At 38.2% G+C, this 22,048-nt stretch overlaps 1 protein-coding gene across 14 annotated transcripts in view; it reads right to left on the bottom strand.

Moving 5' to 3' along the window:
- The window catches only part of CCDC171 (coiled-coil domain containing 171), a 165,807-nt gene that overhangs the window by 98,072 nt on the left and 45,687 nt on the right, over positions 1-22,048 (bottom strand). For 10 of the 14 annotated variants that reach the window (XM_035895589.1, XM_035895591.1, XM_035895597.1 and 7 more), the window contains 5 exons: positions 15,486-15,588; positions 10,786-10,889; positions 7,859-7,948; positions 5,769-5,969; positions 844-1,011 (listed from right to left, as the gene is read on the bottom strand). In XM_035895589.1, the coding sequence (XP_035751482.1) occupies positions 844-1,011; positions 5,769-5,969; positions 7,859-7,948; positions 10,786-10,889; positions 15,486-15,588 (666 nt within the window). The remainder of the gene's footprint in view (positions 1-843; positions 1,012-5,768; positions 5,970-7,858; positions 7,949-10,785; positions 10,890-15,485; positions 15,589-22,048) is intronic. The other 4 variants (XM_035895595.1, XM_035895590.1, XM_035895592.1 and 1 more) reach the window with 3 other exon arrangements.

Consider the following 22,048-nt stretch of genomic DNA (forward strand, 5'->3'; position numbering starts at 1 on the left):
AGAGCGGTCACAATTCCAGCAGATGAGAAATGTCCAAAAGAGCTTTTCCCTTCCTATGCCTCAAGAACAAAGTGTCAAGGCAGCCAAGATCTAGAGTCGCTCTACCAGACTGGCCTGATCAATGGAGCCAGAACATGAACTGAAATCCTGAACAGTGGCATATGTTAGTCTGTAGAGCCAGTTTAAGTAATTCAAAAACAGGTCTCTTCTTTCCCAAAAATGCAGGGATTTTTAGGGAGAAAGGCCACGTAAGCTTATTCATATTAATATCATTCAGAAAAGTACAGCTTCTCCCTTTAACAAATACTGACATGTTTTATAAAAATAAGTATTTTCTATTGTACTTCTGAATCAGATTTCATAACCCAAAAGTTACAATTAAACCAAAAAACCACACTGGCGTTTTTTCAGATAGTAACTCTGAATCATAAACATATAATTTAAAGATGATGTTCCTGGAGTAAGTGCATTTTGTTTCTGTTTTATGCTAAAATAAAGACTTGCTTTATTAGTGTAAATGACTAAGTTCTTTGAATTGCTTCATCAGTAAGATTAATTTATTTTCTTTTAATTAGGTCCCTGTGGCTAATATTGGCTAGTACTATTAGCATGTCCTGCACAGAAAGTGGAGCTTAGAGACTTCATACAGACTTCAGTCACATTTACATGCCCACAGCAATGGCATCAAACTGAGTTGTAGACAAGCCATAATTAATGGTATTGAATTATTAACGTCCAAATTCTTTTTGAAATAAGATGAATGTCAGTCCTTTTTAATGATACTGTGATGTGGACAAATGTCACTGAATTTAATAGAGGTAGCTGGTGCCTAAGGACACTTACCTTCTCATTAGCCCTGTTGAGGTCTAAGATCAGGGCATCAACATTCTCCTGCAAGACTGCACAAAGCTCAGACCAAGAGAATCTATCTAGGATGCCTTCTGGTTGTTTTATAAGCACACAGCCTGCTACCAAACGCTGGTATAAGCTATGGAGGAAGGTTAGCTTCTCCTGAGACAAAAAGAAAAATTAACTGTTATATCTGAACAGTGCTAGAATCCAAAGAGATGCATCATATGTGTAGTAGTGAGCTGCACACAGCTGAAAAACCCCCACAAAGCTCATTCTCAAACCTTTTCAAAAGCAGTATTGATATTTGCAGTCATACACATTAAAGCCAGAGTAAGAAAACAGTTTTCACAAAATTTGTCTAATTAGACACAGTATATAAAAAAAGCCCAATCCTGCAGTGATCGCAGCCATGACCCGACACAGATAAAAATTTCCATGCTATTAGCTGATGTAATTTAAACATTTATGTTAACATTTTCACATACATTCAAATTGTACCTACTTCCAATATCTGCATGGCACACAGAAAATTGACTGGCTTGGCAGCACAGCACACTGTTTATACAACTATCACTCTGAAGTATTTTAAATTTGTTTTTGCGTGGATTATGTATAACTAAATAGCTAGACAAAATAGGCTTATAGCTTCATCAGTTAAATTCCACAAGCCATGCCTCATTAATTTACACTAATTTTAGTCAGTAGTATAATAAATTGATGCAAGTTATAAATAAAATCTAGCAACAATAGCATGCAACAGAAATTCCAGCCTTCATCGTTTTAGTACGTATATGCAACTTTGCAACATTGATTAAGACAACAATAGAAAGCTATACCTCAAAAGCCACAAGAAACAGCCTTTACTCAAAGCCTGTAAACCATTGTAAAGGTTCCCACTATTTTCCAGGGGCCTTGGATGAGGCTTTATATCAAGAAATTGTGGATGACAGAGATGGGGAACTATGTTTTTTCTGAACCCTCCCCATTAGACTTAGGTGCATTTTCTCTCAATTATTTTATGGTATTTTAGGAAATAAAAAATTGTAGTTTAGTTTAGTTTAACTTTGTTTCTAGCAGATCTCCTAATTCCCCAAGGAAAATCCCGTATGCCACGATCATTATGTTTTTGCTTGAGCTGTGATAAACCAAGGATGATAATTATCCATTTGGCATGAAAAAAGGGATCCCAAGGCCCAAAATCAATTCACACATGTTGAATGCAACCACAGTGTTGTAGACATGCTGACTTTACAATATAGCCAGGCTTCTAGTTTCCTTCACTTTAATCATCTGATGTGTATAACAATTCCAGCTGCTTCATGTGGACACTATTTAAATACCAGGCTGCAAAAGAGGTGGAAAGAATGTTTCCTTTTTACTCAGTTGGCATCCACGTCCAAATTTGTGAAAGTAATGAGCTCAATATGCACGACAACTGTGATAAAGAGTATCATTGGTATTGCTAGTACAGAACTGCTTTATTGGGGCGGGGGGGAAAGCAACAAAATTAACATCTGTAAACAAATATAAGGAGAGAGATAATAGTTCTATAATAAGACTTAGTGAAGCAATTCCCAAGTATAGCAAACCACAATGAGTTAACATGTCACAAGTAAGAATTTCTAGGGTTTGTGGTGCACAGGCAAAACTACCTCAATTCCACATTTGCCATCTATCAATTCCCATATGAAAGGGTGATTAACTACACATGATGATGATACTATTACATGTTCCAATTGTAAAACATTTTTGTTAACTTTGAATTTGAAACAAAGAAATAATTGTTCGTCAGGCGCAGCTCTTTAAATAAACTAATTTGTTCAAAAATTCAAAATACTGGAAGGGTTAAACTATTAGTTCTCACAGAGGAGGATCTGGAGAAGGATTACAGGTCAGCAGGAGAGCACCTGAGGAGCAGTACAAAGGAATTCCAGCCACTCCAGCCAGTAAGTCAGCTTCATCGGGGCCCAGCTTAAGAGCCTCTATGCAGATGCATGTAGCATGGGGAATAAACAAGAGTTAGAGACATGTGTGTGCCTGTGGTGCTATGATCTTATTGGCTTCATAGAGACGTGGCGGGATGGCTCCTATGACTGGAATGTTGGAATGGAAGGATACAGGCTCTTTAGGAAGGACAGGCAGGGGAGACGAGGAGTGGGTGTCACCGTCTATGTCAATGACCAGCTGGAGTGTATGGAACCCCACTTGGGGATGGATGAGGAGCCAGCCGAGAGCTTATGGGTCAGGAGTAAAGGGAGAGCAGGAACAGGTGACATTATAATGGGGATCTGCGGCAGGCGACCCAACCAGGAAGACCAAGCGGGTGAGGCCCTCTATAGACATAGGAGCAACCTCATGTTCACAAGCCCTGGTCCTCATGGGCGACTTCAGCCACCCCAATTGGAGGGACAACACAGCAGGGTGTAAGCAATCTGGGAGGCTCCTGGAATGCACCAATGATAACTTCCTTCTCCAACTGATAAAGGAGAGGTGCCATGCTGGACCTGGTTCTCACCAACAGGGAGCAGCTGATGGAGAATGTGAAGCTCAAGGGAAGCCTTGGCTGCAGTGACCATGGTGGTCTCTGTCCATGATGGTGGATTTCAAGATCTTTAGAGCACTGAGGAGAGAGCACAGTAAGCTCACTGGCCTGGACTTCCGGAGAGCAGGCTTTGGCCTCTTCCAGGATCTGCTTGGTAGAGTACCATGGGATAAAGCCCTAGAGGGAAGAGGGGCCCCAAGAAAGCTGGTTAATATTCAAGGATCACCTCCTCCAAGCTCAAAGTCAGGCAAAAAGGCCACGAGGCCTGCATGGATGAACAAGGAGCTCCTGGACAAACTCAAGCACAAAAAGGAAGCCTTACAGAGCATGGAAGCAAGGACAGGTAGCCTGGGAGGAATACACAGAAAGCGTCTGAGCAGCCAGGGACCAGGCTAGGAAAGGTAAAGCCCTGACAGAATTAAATATGGCCAGGGACACCAAGGGTAACAAGACAAGCTTCTATAGGTACCTCAGTGATAAAAGGAAAACTAGAGAAAATGTGGGCCCTCTCCAGAAGGAAATGGGAGACCTGGTACCCGGGACGCGGAGAAGGCTAAGGTACTCAATGAATTTTTTGCCTCAGTCTTCACTAACAAGTGCTCAAGCCACACTGCCCAAGTCAAAGAAGGCAAAGGTAGGGACTGGGAGAGTGAAGAACCACCTACTGTAGGAGAAGATCAGGTTCAAGATCACCTAAGAAACCTGAAGGCACACAAGGCCATTGGGCCCAATGAGATGCATCCACAGGACCTGGGGGAACTGGAGGATGAAGTTGTTAAGCCTCTATCCATCATAGTTGGGAAGTCATGGCAGTGCAGTGAGGTTCCCACTGACTGGAAAAGGGAAACATAACTCCCATTTTTAAAAAGGAAAAAAAGGAAGACTGGGGGAACTACAGGCCAGTCAGTCTCACCTTTGTGCCCAGCAAGATCATGGAGCAGATCCTCCTGGAAACTATGCTAAGGCACATGGAAAGTAAGGACACAATTGGTGACAGCCAACATGGCTTCAATAAGTGTAAAATCGAGCCTGACAAATTTGGTGGCCCTCTACAATGAGGCCGTGGCATTGGTTGATAAGGGAAGAGCAACTCACATCATCTACCTGGACTTGTGCAAAGCATTTGACACTGTCCCACACAACATCCTTGTCTCTAAATTGAAGAGACATGGATTCAATGGATGGATTTGGTGGATAATGAATTGACTGGACGGTCACACTCAAAGAGTTGTGGTCAGCAGCTCAATGTGCAAGTGGAGACCAGCAACAAGTGGAGTTCCTCAGGGCTTGGTATTGGGACTAGTGCTGTTTAACATCTTTGTTAGCAACATGGACAGTGGGATTGAGCACACCCTCAGGAAGTGTGCTGATGACACCAAGCTGAGTGGTGCAGACAACATGCTGGAGGGAAGGGATGCCAGAGAGACCCCAACAGGCTTGAGAAGTGGGCCCGTGCGAACCTCATGAAGTTGAACAAGGCCAAGTACAAGGTCCTGCACACGGGTTGGAGCAATACCAAGCACAAATACAGGCTGGGCAGAGAACAGACTGAGAGCAGCCCTGAGAAAAGGGGCTTGGGGGAGTTGGTTGATGAGAAGCTCAACATGACCCAGCAGTGTGCACTTGCAGCCCAGAAAGCCAACCGTATTCTGCGCTGCATCAAAAGAATTGTGACCAGCAGGACGAGGGAGGTGATTCTGCCCCTCTACTTTGCTCTCATAAGACTTCACCTGGAGTACTGTGTCCAGCTCTGGGGCCCCCAATGTAAGAAAGACATGGACCTGTTGGGAGTGAGTCCAGAGGAGGGCCACAAAGATGATCAAAGGGCTGGAGCACCTCTCTGATGATGACAGCCTGAGAGACCTGGGGTTGTTCAGCCTGGAGAAGAGAAGGCTCTGGGAAGACCTTTTACAGGGGCATGTAGTGATAGGACAAGGGGCAATGGCTTTAAACTGAAAGAGAATAGATTTAGATTAGATATAAGGAAGAAAGTCTTCACTATGAGGGTGGTGAGAAACAGGAACAGGTTGTCCAGAGACGTTGTGGATGCCCCATCCCTGGAAGTGTCCAAGGCCAGGTTGGATGGGGCTTTGAACAACCTGGTCTAGTGGGTGGCAGGGGGTTTGGAACTACAGGATCTTTAAGGTCCCTTCCAAGCCAAACCATTCTATCATTCTATGATAAAGAAGGAAGGAGAACAAATATGCCCTGAGATCTTGTAGATATTAAATACGTATTTCAAAATATGTATCTTAAAATCATATTTTGGGGATAAATCCGTTAAGACTACAAATAACCTTCTGATGTATGTAAATGTATGAAGTTGAGATTAAATAAAGACTCTTTTTGACAGTCATCTTGTCTCTGGTAATACCTCCATATCCTTCTGGTAAGCCCTGGTAAGCTTCTGGATTTCATTTTCAGATTCTGTGGCACGTACTTGCTCCTTCTCCCAGCATTGCTGCACATTCTGTAGTTCCATTTTTAAAGTTCCTATTAAAGCCTCGCTGTCTGCACACTTAGTGTGCACATGATTTAACTCTTTATTGGCATCAGCCAGGTTATTGTGAGCTTCCTGTAGAACAGAGGCATGGAACAGAAAGGCTGGTAAGAATTTTGCTTTATAAAATGCTACCTTAGTCCAGTGCTCATCATCTGAGGAAGTAAACAGTCATATAGCCACATCTGTTCAGAAGATATCTTGTCAATAACAGAATTTCAAAATTGACAATAGTCCTTCTCCACAGCTTGTAACTAGGCAGCATCAGAAATCCATTTTAAAAGTTAAAGTTTGAAGAGTTAAAAGCTCTATGAGGCAGTCACCTTCGGAATTCCCTCTACCCCCACAACTGAGATGCAGAACGCATGGATGCAAGTTATCCTCTGCAGACTGCAGAGCTCTCGGAGCTAGTGAAAAGATACATTATTTTCCTAAGTACATCTCTGATCCTTTACAGCTGAGTTGGTAGGCAACACAGACAGCTGTTGTTACCCATTGTATTCCTTATCTGCATGATAACAAAATGTGAGGACTCTCCTTGGAGGTTTGACCTTGGGAAGAAACTAATAATTAGAAAAGGTCATATATACAATCACTATGTTACCAGTACCAAAACTCACAAGGTAAACAAAGAACTTAACACACTACCCCTTTTCAGCCAAAAGATCGCCGAGATGGAGTGGACAGATACACAGCTTTCCTCTTCTACAAGCACTGGACTTCCAGCACCACTAATGTTTGCTAGATGTCAAACTGAAAGCATTGTTTGTTTTTCATAAAGTTATAGCTGCTTATATAGGATATGTACTAGGAAAGATAATCCCAAATTCATCAGACAATGACAACTTGTGTTCTTAATGAAAATACTAAAACACTTAAGCAATGTTTAATTTCTAACACCAAAGTTTTCGGACTGGATCTAGTTTTCACTCATATATACAATTTTGTTACCAAAAATTTAAAGGGATCAGAAACTGGTGTACTGCATAAAAAACAGCACTGTCTATGTGTAGCAAACTCAGTTTTTGCATGAAGAAAACAAGTATCTGTTGCAACAGTTTGTAAAATTTTTAAATGCCTTACAAAGGTGCTGCAACAGAAGCAGAAGTGTTACATCTTCTGAACATGTAATTTAAATTAGTAAAAAAAGTTCAGATCAAATGACAGGAGATCACATGCAAGTGTCAATTAATATGAAGATTCAATGAGTGTAGCAGAAGTATCTGTGACTAAACTGAAGTGATAAAGCAGCATATCCCCAGCAAAAGAATCTGAGAAACACCGGGAGTAGAGACATTCTATTTTGGCAGTAATATAATACACTGCCAGTTGGGAGATTAAGTTTAACCATGACCTCAGGACTTCCTCACTCCCTTGGCCGCTGATGTAACCAGACAGGACGTTACAGAAGTGGTGTGTCAGGCAAAAACAGAGACAAAAAAAATTCTTGTTCAGAAACTAAAGAAAAGAGTTCTCAAGCATTTTATCAGTTCCAGGTAGAACTAGAAATTTTGGACTGCACATTGTACAATTGTCAAGGGTGACCTGATGCTTCATACATGCATTAATTTGTCTGATAAATACAAACAAAAAAAATTAACAAAAGAAAGGACACCTTTAATAAAATATGCTTTCATATAAACAGAGGTAATTAAATTCTCTCCTCCCTTTCTTGAGAAAAACAGTTAAGAGAAAAAGAATTACTGATGCTGATTTCAATACAAAACAATACTTAGCAAACTGATAATTCTATTTCAAATTATTTCAGAAGTGCAATCATTGAAATGATCAGTTACGTAGTCTAAGGAGACAGCCAGAATAAAGCAGCATGCAATGTAAACTAGTCTGCTCAACAGAATACAATGATATAGACACTTATTCTGATAGAAAAAAAGATACCATAAACCCAGAAAGATAGAATTCGCAGAACTTTCGAATTTTATGTTAAGTTCATGAAACCATACCTTAAGGTCTTGACTTAAAGCACACATTTTCTCTCTGTATATCTCAAGTTCTTTTGTCATCTTTTCATACAAAGCCTTCATTTTTCCAAGCTGTGAAAAATACAGAGGTCAAACAGGCTTTTAGAGAAAAGCTACACAATCACTTGAATATAAAGGAAAAATTTTGTACATAGATGTAAAAAAAAAAATTGTTTTCAATTCCTTTGACTTTATATATTTATTATATTATTTATACTCCATACAGTCTAAATAATGTGCCATTACAAGAGCACTAAATAACTCTTTTATAACGATTTAAGATAAACAGAATCCCAAACTGAGTCCACTATTAAATTTCCCATTGACTCTCAAAATACCTGACAAAGACAAAGACTTTGAAATGCATTTCAAAATGTAACAAATTAAATTATGATCTGGGGGAATGGTTTGAGAAAACAGGTTTTCAAAGTCAGTGGCCATTTGCAGAAATTGTCCAGCTACGAGTGTGGTCTCTACTTTTTAGTGAGCACTGGATAGTACTCACATACCAGTAAAAAGTAGCAATGTTTCCAGAGAGGCATGGTAACTACTGAACTGTTTGTGGTACCACCTTAATGGTAGCTCATGACCGTAATGTGTACTAACTTCACTTTCCACTTTCAAAAAACATAACAACACATCATTATAATCTGCATCTTTGGTTACCTGATGATGAGGTTAGCAATACAAATGTCTGAAAGAAATCATCAAATAGAGCTGTATTATAGTACAGGTTACTGCTGGCACTTGAGCATTAAGGAGCAACTCAGAAGTAAAATATCCCATTTATAAAATTTACACATTACTTTGGAAATTATAATTTTGTTTGATGTCAAATCAGGAGAACTGGCAGAACCCTTAGACATAATTACAGTAAATTACAGAATGCTGCTGGAGTATTTCCAGTCTTTTTGTTGGTTTACTAGCCTTGTCTCTCTCCCCAAACATAGTCTAGCCTCTGCACTGTAGAGAAATTAAAAAAACCTTGTTATCTGTCAAAACCAAAACACTTATACACCTTTCAGTCACACAAATGAACTCGATCATTTAATCTAATGTTTAACTCAGTAAGTTGAAGGTGACACATGACAAGTTTACCAGAGTATTTCACATATACTTACAGGTGTACACGTGTATTAATACCTCCCTCAATATGTGGGGTCTCGTTGAAAATCTCGCTATAAAAAGAACCACTACATAATTACTCAAAACTAAACCCTTACTGCTGTGTATTAAACCATCCTGGTTTTATTGCACAGTGCCCTTCATAGTCCCTTTGTGCATTATTGTATTATTAAAAAGTTTTATTACTAAACATATCTAATATATAAAAAGCTAAAAGCAGTGTTATCTGTGGGGGCGGGGGTAATCAAGAAGGACAGAGCACTGCCCTTTCTGTGCACCATGAAGGTGCTCAGTGATCTCTGGCTCCATATGACAACTTCAGGGTCAGTCACACGCAGTCCTACTGGGAAGTCTTGTGGCAGGTCATCAGTTGGTCCTGCTCTGCTTGCGATTTATTTTCCTTGACAGTTCATTCTTCTTTCTGTCAGAACACTCTCTTTGCTTTCTTAGCAGCCACCCCCTTGGTCTCCCCACTGCTGTCTCTGGCACAGTTTCACAACAAAGCACATCACTAAGCCAAAGCCTGCTGAGTCGACTTTTCAACTGTGCTGCCTATCACGTGACATTCCTCCTCCGAAATAACAATTCGCTGTGGGTAATATGTTCCCAGTTACTCTGCAGCTTCCAGACTTGGGTCTCAGAAGAGTTTCATAATGACTACACACATCGGTTCTCTTATCTCACTGGGAGAGACCTAACAGTGCTTGCTGTTTACAAAAGTATAATTGTTTCCATGGTCACTTATTTTTGCACCCATTGAACAAACTCAAAAGTCTTGCAGGAGACATTCTTTTCCCAATAAAAGGAGCGAAGCTGATATACTTCTGGTTTTTTCTTTTTTCTTTTTTTTTTTTTTTTTAAACATTGTGAGTGACTAGCTAGACTATGTATTTCTCAAAACAAAAAGACAAAACCTAGAAATGAGAAAACAGTACTGGCATTTTTAAAATTTTACCACACCTTGCCTTGTATTTGCCAATTTTATCCAAAGATAAGCTAATTACAAATTTATACAGAAAGCTTTAACAGTGCAGTTAACTTCTCTCTACAGCCTTTAAAGCCACAGATTCATAAAACATTTACATCCAAGATAATCACACTAGCAATACAAATGAGAAAATAAATACAAGACTGTGACTTTCTAGTCAGTGAAATAAAAGGCCAGTAGGACTGCATGGAAGATATTTGATTTTTTTCAAGGTAAAACTTCCAAACCTGAAATATTTCTATTATTGTCTTAGGTAACTTAAAGAAAGTACTGTCACGGTCCTATTTTACTTGAAAAGACCTCAAAATAGCACCAGAAGAGATTTCGTCATAAACACACTCATCTCAGAACATTATGCCACTTTTTAAAGGCACAAGAGCATGCACATTTACATAACTGATACCTGTGACTGTTGAGGCTTAAGTGTTGCATATTTAGGAAAACTGGTATGCACTGCCCAACTCTTAAATCATCACCTTTTAACTGAAATCCTAGAGATGAATGGCTCATTTTCCTGAATGTTTATTGGAAATAATAACCCCAACAGGTTTAATAAGAAAACAAAACCAAATTAAACTAAAAAGATAAAACCTCTTCTCCCTGTCCCCCCAAATGTAAATGAAATTTCACCGTAGGGCAAGCTTAAAGAAATGGTAGCGACGGAGGTTATTTCTTTGGGTATACGTGAAGCTGTCAACTGAATATTCCCACTCTTCTGACCTTTTTTACAAGCAAAGCGTATGTACTGCTGCAGGCCGAAGGCGATACATATAGAGCCAAACAGTGCAAGTGTTACCTCATTAGACGTATCTTCCAGCTTGTTCTGGTAAGCTGTCAAGGTACACCTCAAAGTCTCAAGGACAGAGAGGCTCGGAGGTTTATCTTTGTCCTTACAAGTGCCTGAAGAAAAATACAGAATTAAAATTAAGCCTTAAAGCCACAGAGAGAAAAGTACTCACCCTGGATGAGAGGTATTGAAATTAGCTAGGGCTTCAGTGACAATACAAAACACTGAACAGCAGCCTTGTTTGCCACAAGAGATGCAGCTGAACAGCCATACTTTCACAGCAAATACAGCTGAAAGACATTTGTATAAAAGCTTTAATACAAGACACAGAACTGTAAATTCTGGATTACATTTCTACCTAATGTATTTGGTATGCAGTCTCGCATATAATTTCTATTGTGGTCAAGTCTGTGCATTCAGTCAGACCAGCCAACTTTAAAACCACACAATAACACACTTTGAAAAACATGTTGCCTGAAAGTTACGTATGCTACACTTTTCCTGACATTATTTTGCTGTTGTGACTAGATGCATATTATAATGTAGTGCTTAATTTACTCAAAGCTTTACCGAGCCAAAGATCACATGACGATGTTATGCTTGGAGAGTCTTAAAAACCTTTTAAATGATCTTGAATTTCATTCCAAAGGAAATAATAAAAAAAATTTATTATCTGTCTGCAGAGTCCTACATAACGTTTCAATTATAAATCTTAAAGCTGATATATCCATTATATACACACTACACTTATTTATTAAACCTTTAGACAGAGACTTCTGATCTGGTTGCCTTAATTAGGGACATATGAACAAGTTTGAGCATTCCAAAGCCCATAGTACAATGTGCCAAGAAAGCAAAACAACTCTGTATTGATCAAGAGGTCACAAGATGTCAGCTGATATTAAATTTCCAAGAACAAACTATTCATTTTTTTCTGATGTTACAGCAAAGTACCAGGTTATTGACAGATTCTTCTCAGCACTATTTATATTAGTACACAGCATTTATAAAATGCAAAATTTATATTTTGTAATAAATTATAGTATCATCTTTCCCACAAGTCTTAACATGTTCTATAAGCAAAACTAACTTTACCAATGCTAATAGCATCCTTATTTTGCAAAAGAAGTGAAAAAATCTGTGGCATTTGAACTCCAAAGAGGCTAACCAATCATAACTCCCAGCAGAACTAAAGGATGATACAGGTGTTTATCACCTCTGAAAGGTCAGTGTCACTAAGCAGTTTACCTAGGGTGACTCACAAAGTCAAATCAGATACTAAACTCTTAAGGCTTTTCTTCGTCTCTCCATAAAACTTTGTCAGCTAGAGGAGGTGCACTTACATACTTGCAGATCATTTTTTCTTAAGAATCCTATGGTTAATGTTATCTAATAAGCACTATACAAAAACAATCGATTTGTCCTGTAGGCTATACATAATGCCTCAATGGCAGTCAGTGGAAAACTTACACATATGCACAAGTCAGAAAGTATTGCCAACAGCCGTTCTGAAAAATTTTTTTTAATTAATTAGCCTCTTCTCTCCCAACACTTTGACAATACCAGAAAGCACAGAGTACTATTCAGAATGAACACTAATATTTCACTTTGACTTACCAGATAACTGTTACTGTCAAAGTCACACCTAGTCAAACCAATGCATGTTTGCAAGATCACTTTCAGTAACAGGAGCGAGATCTGCTCTACAGCATGCAAGTGGTTTTTAAAAGAATGCATGTCCCAGTGACAGACTTCTGCTCTGTCGTAGCAGCCACTCCAGTGGACACCTATTTACCACAGTTTCTAAAGGTCTACAGGGTCAGGGAAAAGCAAAATCTTCTTAATGAGACTCCAGTGCCCTTAACCAAACTTATGAGTCCTAGAGATGTCCCTAATAGCAATATTACACCTAGAATCAACCTAAGAAGAATTCATAAAACCTGACCTTTTGTTAGAAGTTTAGATTTCACATTTAAGAAAGAGGCTACTAACACCCTACTGTTATTTTTATCACTTAGCCACAGCTAGTTAAGGATGCACAGGGCTTCAGTCCTGTATTCTCAATTACCAGAGCAATTTCTAATACCCACTGTAGGAACATTTTGCAGCGATCTTGTTGCACAGAAAAATGAAAGTACTACTCTTCCATACTTACAGCTCTAGAGAAGTTGTAACTCAGAATTCTCCTTCAGTTTAAAGTAACTTCTATTAAGTCAATTCAGGGGTTGCCTCCCATCCTATAGCTTTCATCAAGCTGTCTACATAACCTATCTTCATTTCTAAAGTCCCAATCTGCAATGCTGTTACTGAAACATGCCTCTGAACTATCTTAATTTACATCATGTTTGCCAAAACCAGACTTTTGCCAGTGAACTTTCCATGCTGGCATTCCTTGCCTTTGCTACAACCCTGTTTTCTAGGCAGCCCAGTCTGCCAATAGAAATACCAGATCCCACCTTCCTGCACTAGCTGAAAACAAGCCTATGGCTATAATACAGGCCAAATGTTCTTTGTCTACAGGAGACACGCAAAATAATCCAAACAGCACTTTCTTGCTGGAGAGACCCTATTTCAGCAATCAGGGAAAAAAACCCCTAATAGCTGAAGCATTTGCCCAGTATCACCCAAGAGTTTTGGGGGAAGAATTGGGGCAAATGCCATGTTCAACAAAAGGCTGACAGGAGACTTAAAAAGGAGAAGATGCAGATTTATGCTTGTTATTTTGGAATGTCTGAAGAAAAAATAACTTTTAAAAATACCTTGGGTTTTAATCTTAAAAATATAAAGCCTTCTCATCTTTTTCCAGTATAGCCCAATAATCACAACCCGATCAGCACTCAAATGAAGGGGCTGTCAAAATATTGACAGATTTTTAAGTAGATCTCTCAACCATTTGAGTTGAGAGTTAAAAACAAAAACAAAAAAAGATTGCCCAGCCAGCTATGGCTCATGTAGCCCCTGATCTGCTAATTAGACTACAAAGATTTATTTAAGATTTTTACTCTTATTGGCACCTAAGCATTCTGATTTCAAATGTGATTACATTAAACATTTTTTTCAAAATTGAAAAAATAGTTACATAATAAATTTGTAAGCACAACACAGTAAGTAAATAGCATTAAAAATTTAAGTTTCACACTTAGAAGTGTAGTAAATATGTAGAACAAATGTCTCAGTCAATGTCCATTTTAATATTAGCTGTAAAGACTCAATCCACAGCAGAGCTAAATTTGACTTTCTGCCTCAACTGAGCCTCTGCAGAGATGCTGAAGCTTAAAAGATCTCTGTAAATAAGATCTTTCAAAGTTTACCTTAAACAAAGCAAGTTAATACTGAAGTTACTGTAACTGAATCCCTAATATTATAGAAACAGGTCAAAGCTGTTCTCTGTGAGGTTTACCACAAGGGAGAACAGAAAACCTACCCAAAAGACAATTACTGCTTTGGAAACTGCACTTTCACAGCAGCTTCCAGCTCCCCCCAGAATTGCTGAAGCCCCTCTGGGCATGTGGAACTTCGCAAGATTGAGGAAAACATACAGTTTTGAAGAGCCTTTCAGTCTGACGTATCTACAGTAAACCTACAGGTATTACCCACAGGAATTACATTTATAATCACAGAATAAAACTGATACCAGTTCCCAAATAAAAAAAAAAAATCATACAGCCATATGAGGAAAATCAGTGCATCACAGATTCAAGGCTACGCTTTTAAGGACAACATAAATCTTAAGAAGTTCCTTTATTCAATTTTAACAGGACCAGGCCCTAAAAAATACCTTTTTGTGAAGATACAAAAAAATGCACCTTCATTTAAAGGTGTGACACAACCCGTTTATGTCTACAGTTGCTAAAAAGTGCAGAAACATATCATCACAATTTACATAAAATAAACCCATTTGCTCTTTAAGTAACATTTTGCCTGTTTTCTTCCAGTTTACTTGCACTGTAATTTGAAATCATTTTGTGTCTAGTATGTGATTTTCTAACAGGAATCACATAGAGAAAACTTTTATAGATAGATTGAAATGAAGATTTTTCAAAAGTGTACTACTTCCAGCTTTAAAAAAATTACTAGCTTTGATGTTGAAGTTGTTTGTTTATGTTAACCACTATTTCACATGTTTAAGCAGACAGCAGTTCATTGAGTTTGATACAATAATTACATAAAAGCTAGGTAGCAGAGTGACAATCACTGACTTATGATTAATTTTAATGAAAACAGAGAAACATTTGTTCTGTATTTGATCAAATGAATGCAATATAATACTAGTCCACAATCAACAGTAAAAAGTATTGTGTTATTTCATGTGTCCTACACAACCTTTGTGAATATATGACCTTTAAGTTGCTGAAGGTTGCCTCAGAATTTGGCTCAGTTCAGGCAAAACATCTGTTCCCTTTGCAGGTATACTGTAAGGACTTTTTTCTCAGTTGGATTTAGAGCACAGCAAGTGAGCCCTTTTCTGACCGATCATATACACCCCAGCATTTGTAAATCAAGCTCTGGGCTGACAACAGCAGGTCCACATTCCGTCACCCTTTCTCAGCTAGCAAGGCCATTTGACTGCTGTGAGAACTGCTCTTATCATGTCATCAAATCAAAGCATGTTGAGAAGAGGGAATGCAAGAGGCATCTGCAGAATTCCCACAATGTAGTGACTTTGGAACATTGACAGATGCATCTGTCATTTTATACCTTCAACTAACCTGCTGTCCGCTGGCCTGACATAGCAAAGCTGTCCAAGAGTAACTCCAGCTCTCTCATGTTGTTTTCATACGTCTCTGTTAGAAAGACCTGGTGTTTCTTGGCCTTTATTTGACAGGAGATATAGACAAGACAAGAGTGGAAAAAAAGAAACCCATTAAAATAGTAAACAGAAGAAATACAGATCACAATGGTATTTTTGTTCCACTTTAAATTTGAATTCCTGCTATATTTCTTATTACTCCTTTTCTTGAGCCAAGACCTAACGTGACATCACAAATAAGTAACACAGGACCCTGAAACACACTTAAAATAGAACTAAAGCCTTCAGGTAGTCAGAAGAAAAAATGGTTGTACTAAAACGTAGTCTTGATCTTCTCCTTTAAAAAAACCTTGGTGAACATTAATTAACTGCTGCCCACCTATGCAAGCAATGAAATCTATTGTTACACCCTACAAGGGCATCCAGAAAGACACCAAACCACTGGCAGACAGGCTAGAAATTCATGATTTGGCACTCAGTCAAATCCCACACCTACTCTCATTCCAAACTGCCTACTTTAATTGTTAGTATCTTCCATGCTTGATAGTGATTTCTTCAATATCAAAAATTCCTCCTTATGCATGGAACATAAAGCAGCAGAGTCCTTAAGCTCCTATCGCTGAATTTACTTAAAGCAAGCTGTTCACTAAGCGCAGCCTATTGTTCAAATCAAGCCACTGGCTTTATTCTGAGGGTAGAAAGGTGTTACAGCAGATTTTTTGATCACTACAATAGAAAGACTATATCATATCACTCCTTCAGTTTATAGCGGATAATAAAACTTGTGATTTTCAAAGACATGCATCCATAATTCCAGACAGGACCGAGGTCCTCTTGGACTTATGTAGTTCTGACTTCTCAAAAAAATGTACAATTTTAACAGCTACTGACAAAAAGTAATATACCTCAACAACCCTCCCCCCCCAAACCAAGAGGAAACCAGATTTAAATAAACTCATTATTTTCTTATGACAGAGGTTATGCTCAAAGACATCTCATTAGTTTTAATTACTCACTTTATTTTTATTCTAAATTCTAACACCTATATGAGTAATTTCCATTTCTACTTCATGATGGAGAGTTACTCATTTTGTATTGAGAAAAATCCTACTGTTATCTATTATATCTATAAACTGTAGCTTTAGTTATGCTTCACTGAATGTCTAAGGATCCAGTCAATTTCTCAAGTGTGGGAAACATCCTCCCCAGGAAAACTGCTACATACTGGTAGTGTATAATGTCAGACCAAAAACCCAAGAAATGCATTTAATTCTCTGCAGTGTTCTTCAATATTCAGTTTAAATATTTTATAAATTTTCTTTACTCTTTCAATTCTAATTATATGTACTGTATATCAACTAATATATTATTCAGATACGTATTTCAATGCTAGGCCCCCTGTAGCATTTACATGCCTTTCCTTGTTGAGACTTTGTACTACAATCCACAAAGAATTTCCAAACCACTTCTATATATTCAACAATAACTAAGTTTTAATTCTTAATCTATAAAATTATCTATACAAATAGAGCATGTAATTGCTGAGCTCCAGTAAAAGTATTTTATGGGATGCAAACACATTAAAATAATTACTCTCATGTACTGATATAGTCTCAAAGACCTCACATATTACAAATAAGAAAATATAACAATATGCTCAGCATCATAATAAAATAAACACTGTTTTTACCTACACCACACCAGCACAGACAAGGTCAGACTAAATCTTCCCAGAAAAAACCTTTTCCCACAGAAAAGTCAAATGTCAGAATTTTTTTCAATCTCCTCATCCAATTTCTTCTTTTGGTTTAGTTAATTTACCACAAATTAGTCAGTATATTCCAGTCTATTCAGGCTTCACCACTTCTCTGTGCTTTATTTGCTAACTGCATCTACACTCCCTAAGCCAATGTCAGTCCCTTTTTCAACAGCAAAAAAGATCAAAAAGGAAGTATCTCAGACTAGCCAGTTTCTCTACATTTCAGCTGCGAAGTATTTAGTGTCTTTCCTTTCTAACTCCCATTTTCAATTACTGTCCCCATTATCAGAAATTAAAGAAAAATACTGTAAACTGGAGTGCTGGAAACCCAGGCATGGGTTAATAGACCAAAACAGTCTGAACACAGCGATCTAATTTCTTATGCCTCGCTGACAGCTATCTAATAAGAATGTGTAGAGTCATAAAATCATAGGATAATTTAAGCTGACAGGATCTCTGGAGGTCATGTGGTCCCACTCCCCACTCAAAGCAGGGACACGCTTGAAGTCAGGTTAGGTTGCTCAGAGCTTTGTCCAGTGAAGTTTTGAGGATCCTCAAGGATGGAGTTTCAACAACCCCTCCAGGCAACCTGTTCCAATATCTCACAATCCTCACTGAAGGGTTTTTTTCCCATTACAGGTAATTAGAATTCCCTTTCCAAAATTTCTGTTTTCTCTCATACTTTCCACTGCACAGTTCTAAGGAGAGTGTAGCTCAGTCTTCTCCATAAGCACCCATTTGACAGTTCATGGCAGAAGCAGTAACTCCCTTAGTTTTCTATTCTTCGGTCTGAGCAAACACAGCAAGTATACATAACTCTTTACTTTGAAAAGGAAAATGGAGTCCACAAGCACAGAAGTCAAACATAATCAATTGTAGCTGCTGAAAGATATCTTCTGCCAGATCCAACAATTCCTGGAGATGACATTACTTCCTTCTCAGCAACTCCATCCATCAGGATATTTGTGTTAGGGGATGCCACTCCTGTAGAATTACTGGTGAGTATTCCCTAGATTACTTCAAAAAGGAAATCAGGTGACAAAGAGCAGAAATCTTTACTTAAAGAGAGTTTGCTTCCCAGACCACATTAGCAGAAACAGGTGAAAAACCACTTATAAAGTAAGCTGCCTGCTGACTTTGCCTGGCTTCCCGCACATCAGGATGGACCACTCTTGACCTTGGAGGTGATCCTTGAAAATGAAAGGCAGCAGGAGATCTGTATGGATGCACAAAGAGGTCCTATCTAATTACAAACATTAATAGGAAGCATGAAGGAGATGAAACCAGGCATAGGTGACCTGGAAGAAATATAGAGACACTGTACAAGCATGGAGGGATATGCTTAGGAAAGCCAAAATCCACCTAAAGTTGAAACTGGCAAGTGATGCAAAGGGCAAAAGGAAAGGCTTCCTGAAGTACATCACCAGCAAAAGGAAGACTAGGCAAAATGTCGGCCTGCTGTTGCATGGGGTGGGGGATCTGGTGACTATGACACAGAAAAGGCTTTTTCAATGCCCTTTTCACCTCAGTCATTACTGGTAGAACCTGCCTTCAGAAATCCCAGGTCCCTGAAACCAGTGGTAAAGTCTCCTTGTGAAGTCTGCGTAAACACTTGATAACTTAAAAATTCTCAAAATATATCAGGAATATTTCCTATACCCCCAAACACAATTCTCTCCCTCACAAAATATTCAGAATAGGAGGCCAGAAACCAAACAATACGGGAGCAAAGTCATACTTTCTGAACCCAGAATATATGCTGAATTGTAGCATAAACAATGCTTCCCCAAGTCAAGCTTCATACCCTTAAGAAGGTTCCTATTATCACAAAACAGCCCTTGAGGACAAAAGAATTTTTGGTAGAAAAACGTGTCTGGCAACCTATTTACTTAACCACTAATTTTAAAACAACCACGCTTTTAAAGAAATTAAACAGAAGCCAAGTATTTTTCATTACAAGTACTGTAGGCTTCACCCAGAAGAAAAATCTTTTTTCTAAATGTTTTGTATCCTTATCTGTAAGGTTAACCAGAATTATTAGGAAAACCCAGTACTTATAAAAATTACTCCACCCACTGCCAGAATTATGCTAATCTTCCAGAAGTAGGGTATTTGCATTTACCTGGGCAATTCCCTACTACCTTGGTTGCAGAGATATTTTCTTTAACTACCAGTCTTCAGTTCTGATAGCATTCCATCACCTGCTCCAGGACAGAAATGAAGTCCCATTGATTTTTCAGCTTTTTCCAAAAGCCACTGTTGTATAAAATAAATGCAAACTCTACACACAGTTCCAGAATAACCTACATGAACTGATGATGCAAATGTGCATCTGTGTCTCAAGTTCAGTGACGTTTAAAAAATAAACATGTAGGCAGGAGTTTGAGGCCTTTTCAAAATTAACTTACCAAACTGCAGTAGTATTATGCAAGGAACTGGAGTCCAGTCCTGCAACGAACTGCCATTATTCCAAGATGAATTTTCTCTACTTTGTTTACAATTACAGGGATTCTCCTGTGTGGCTCACCTGCACATGGGCTAATTCACCCACTCATTCTGCAGTACAAATCCCATCTGGTAATGGCAGAACAAGTGCCAAAGCCAGAACTGTCCACGCAGCCACCAAAAAGCAGTATGTTCGGGTACTCCTTGAAAAGCGTTTGAGTAAATTCTTTACAAAAGCATCAGAATGTTTACCAGGCATGACCTCAGGGGAACCAAATCAAAGCATTTATAGAAACAGGTTCCAAATGACTGCTCCACAGTTAACAAAAATAAGGGTTTAGTTGAGTGATGTTCTGTATAGCAGAATAGTGGCACAAATTTTAAGCAACCAAGCATAAATTGCAGTATAAGAACCAAAACAAAACCCTCACTGACAATCTCCCTCCTTAGGCTATTATTTTTGCTCAAGTTATCTAACTATTGAGTAATAGTTTCTTTATTTTCTTGTACTAGCTAGAATTTTCCAAAGATGCCTCCTATAAAGGAGTCTTTAAAAAAGTGTCTAGCCATATGTAAATTAAATACACTTTCTCAAGAAATTTAGTGTTTCAGTTTTAATCACCTGAAATAAAATTAATCAAAAATCCTCACATTTTGTATGGAACTATTCTAGGCCCCTAAAGAGAGATTTGTAACAACCGTTTGGTGGCAGCAAATGTTGTGAAGTATCTCTTTGATTTTTTGGGTTTGGGGTTTTTTTATTAGTCGGAGAAAGTTTTTTGAGAACTGACAACTTTAAAAGCATTTTTAGATGTCTGTCTTGAAACACTGGGACATCAGAGCTCGAGTGACCTCTCCACTTCCAGAATAATTTACAGAATTGGGGTTTTTTTGTAGAAGCTCATTTAAGCATATGCTTCAGACTGATTGGTCGTCTTAAATTAGGACGATAACAGAAGTAGCATCTGGGTGGAAACACTCCAGCCCTGAGTTAAGGCAAGCAAAACAGAATCAAGGTAACATAACATTGAACAATCATTAACACAAAATTAATGAAGATTTAAATTGAAAGAAAAAGCTCTGTTCACAGTAAATCATCTAGATGAGATTTACATCTTTGCCATTGAGTACCAGATTCTAATCCATAGAATTTGTAGAATAGAATCATAATCTTCAGGGTGTTTCATTGTCTCCTCAGTCAAGACACTTCTGTTAAAGAACAATGGTTAATGCCTATGTCCAGGAACTAGATTCTCAAACACGTCTGTTCTGACTTTCAGCTTATGATAACCTACAAGGCTATTACAGACAGCCGAGATGCATACAGAGCATGACTGCATGCATGGCTACAGGACAAAGATTTATATGCCACACAGAAAAAGACAGGCCCTGGGTTTAATCTATTATACTACTTATACATTAATTATGCTACTCCTGATAGTAACTATACAAACAGGAGAAAATTAATACACAGTTCTTCTAAATTAAAGGAATTTATACTAAAATACAGTATTTTTAATGACTTAAATTTCCTAATCAGCATTCTGGTGAATTTGCAAGTTCCCCAAATTTCAATATACGTTCCTCAACCAATAAATGTTCAACATCTCCCACTCGTCCAGTACTAAGAATTAAAGATCATCCACTAGTAGGTGCCAGAAATGTAAATATCCTGAGTAACTTTTAAAACTATTAAAGACACCTTTTCTTCTTTGCATGGGGCAGCAATACAGCTGGGGCTGTTTCAATTCAAACCAAGTTCTGAATCACAACGGCCATTCTTCCATATTCCTACTCTTCAAGCTAAAAATTTCTAAAAACCGTAGCTGGAAATAATGACAAGCTTGAGACCAATTTCCTCAGAAAAATATAATGGAAATCTTGAGATCCTGCTCATGCTGAACATTAATAAGCAGTTTTGTTTGATACCAACAGATCCTATCACATTTGATCCATGCAGATTTCTGGCAAACTTCTGCCACATGCTGATATTTAAAATTAAAAGCAGCATAACTATTTTACTATACATTCAACTGAGCCATAAAAAAAAAAAAAAAGCAAAATTCTTTTTCATATAAAGTTTCCAAAGAATGCATTTCGTCCCTGCATAAGTCTGCTTCTCTAAAAACAGTGAGCTTTCACTGGTTTGGTTATATTTCCTGCATATTTTACAAACAAAAACATTAACTTGTACTAGAGCAGTACAGTGAGAAAACAATATAAGATTATCAGACTGGAGTGGGAAGGACATATTCAGGATGTCTCACAATAGTATAAAATAAAAGAAAGTAACAAATACAACAAGAAAGCGGGGGGGG

The sequence above is a fragment of the Egretta garzetta genome, unplaced genomic scaffold (assembly GCF_000687185.1).
Source record: "Egretta garzetta isolate BGI_Z169 unplaced genomic scaffold, ASM68718v1 scaffold175, whole genome shotgun sequence".
NCBI classification, from domain to species: Eukaryota; Metazoa; Chordata; class Aves; order Pelecaniformes; family Ardeidae; genus Egretta; species Egretta garzetta.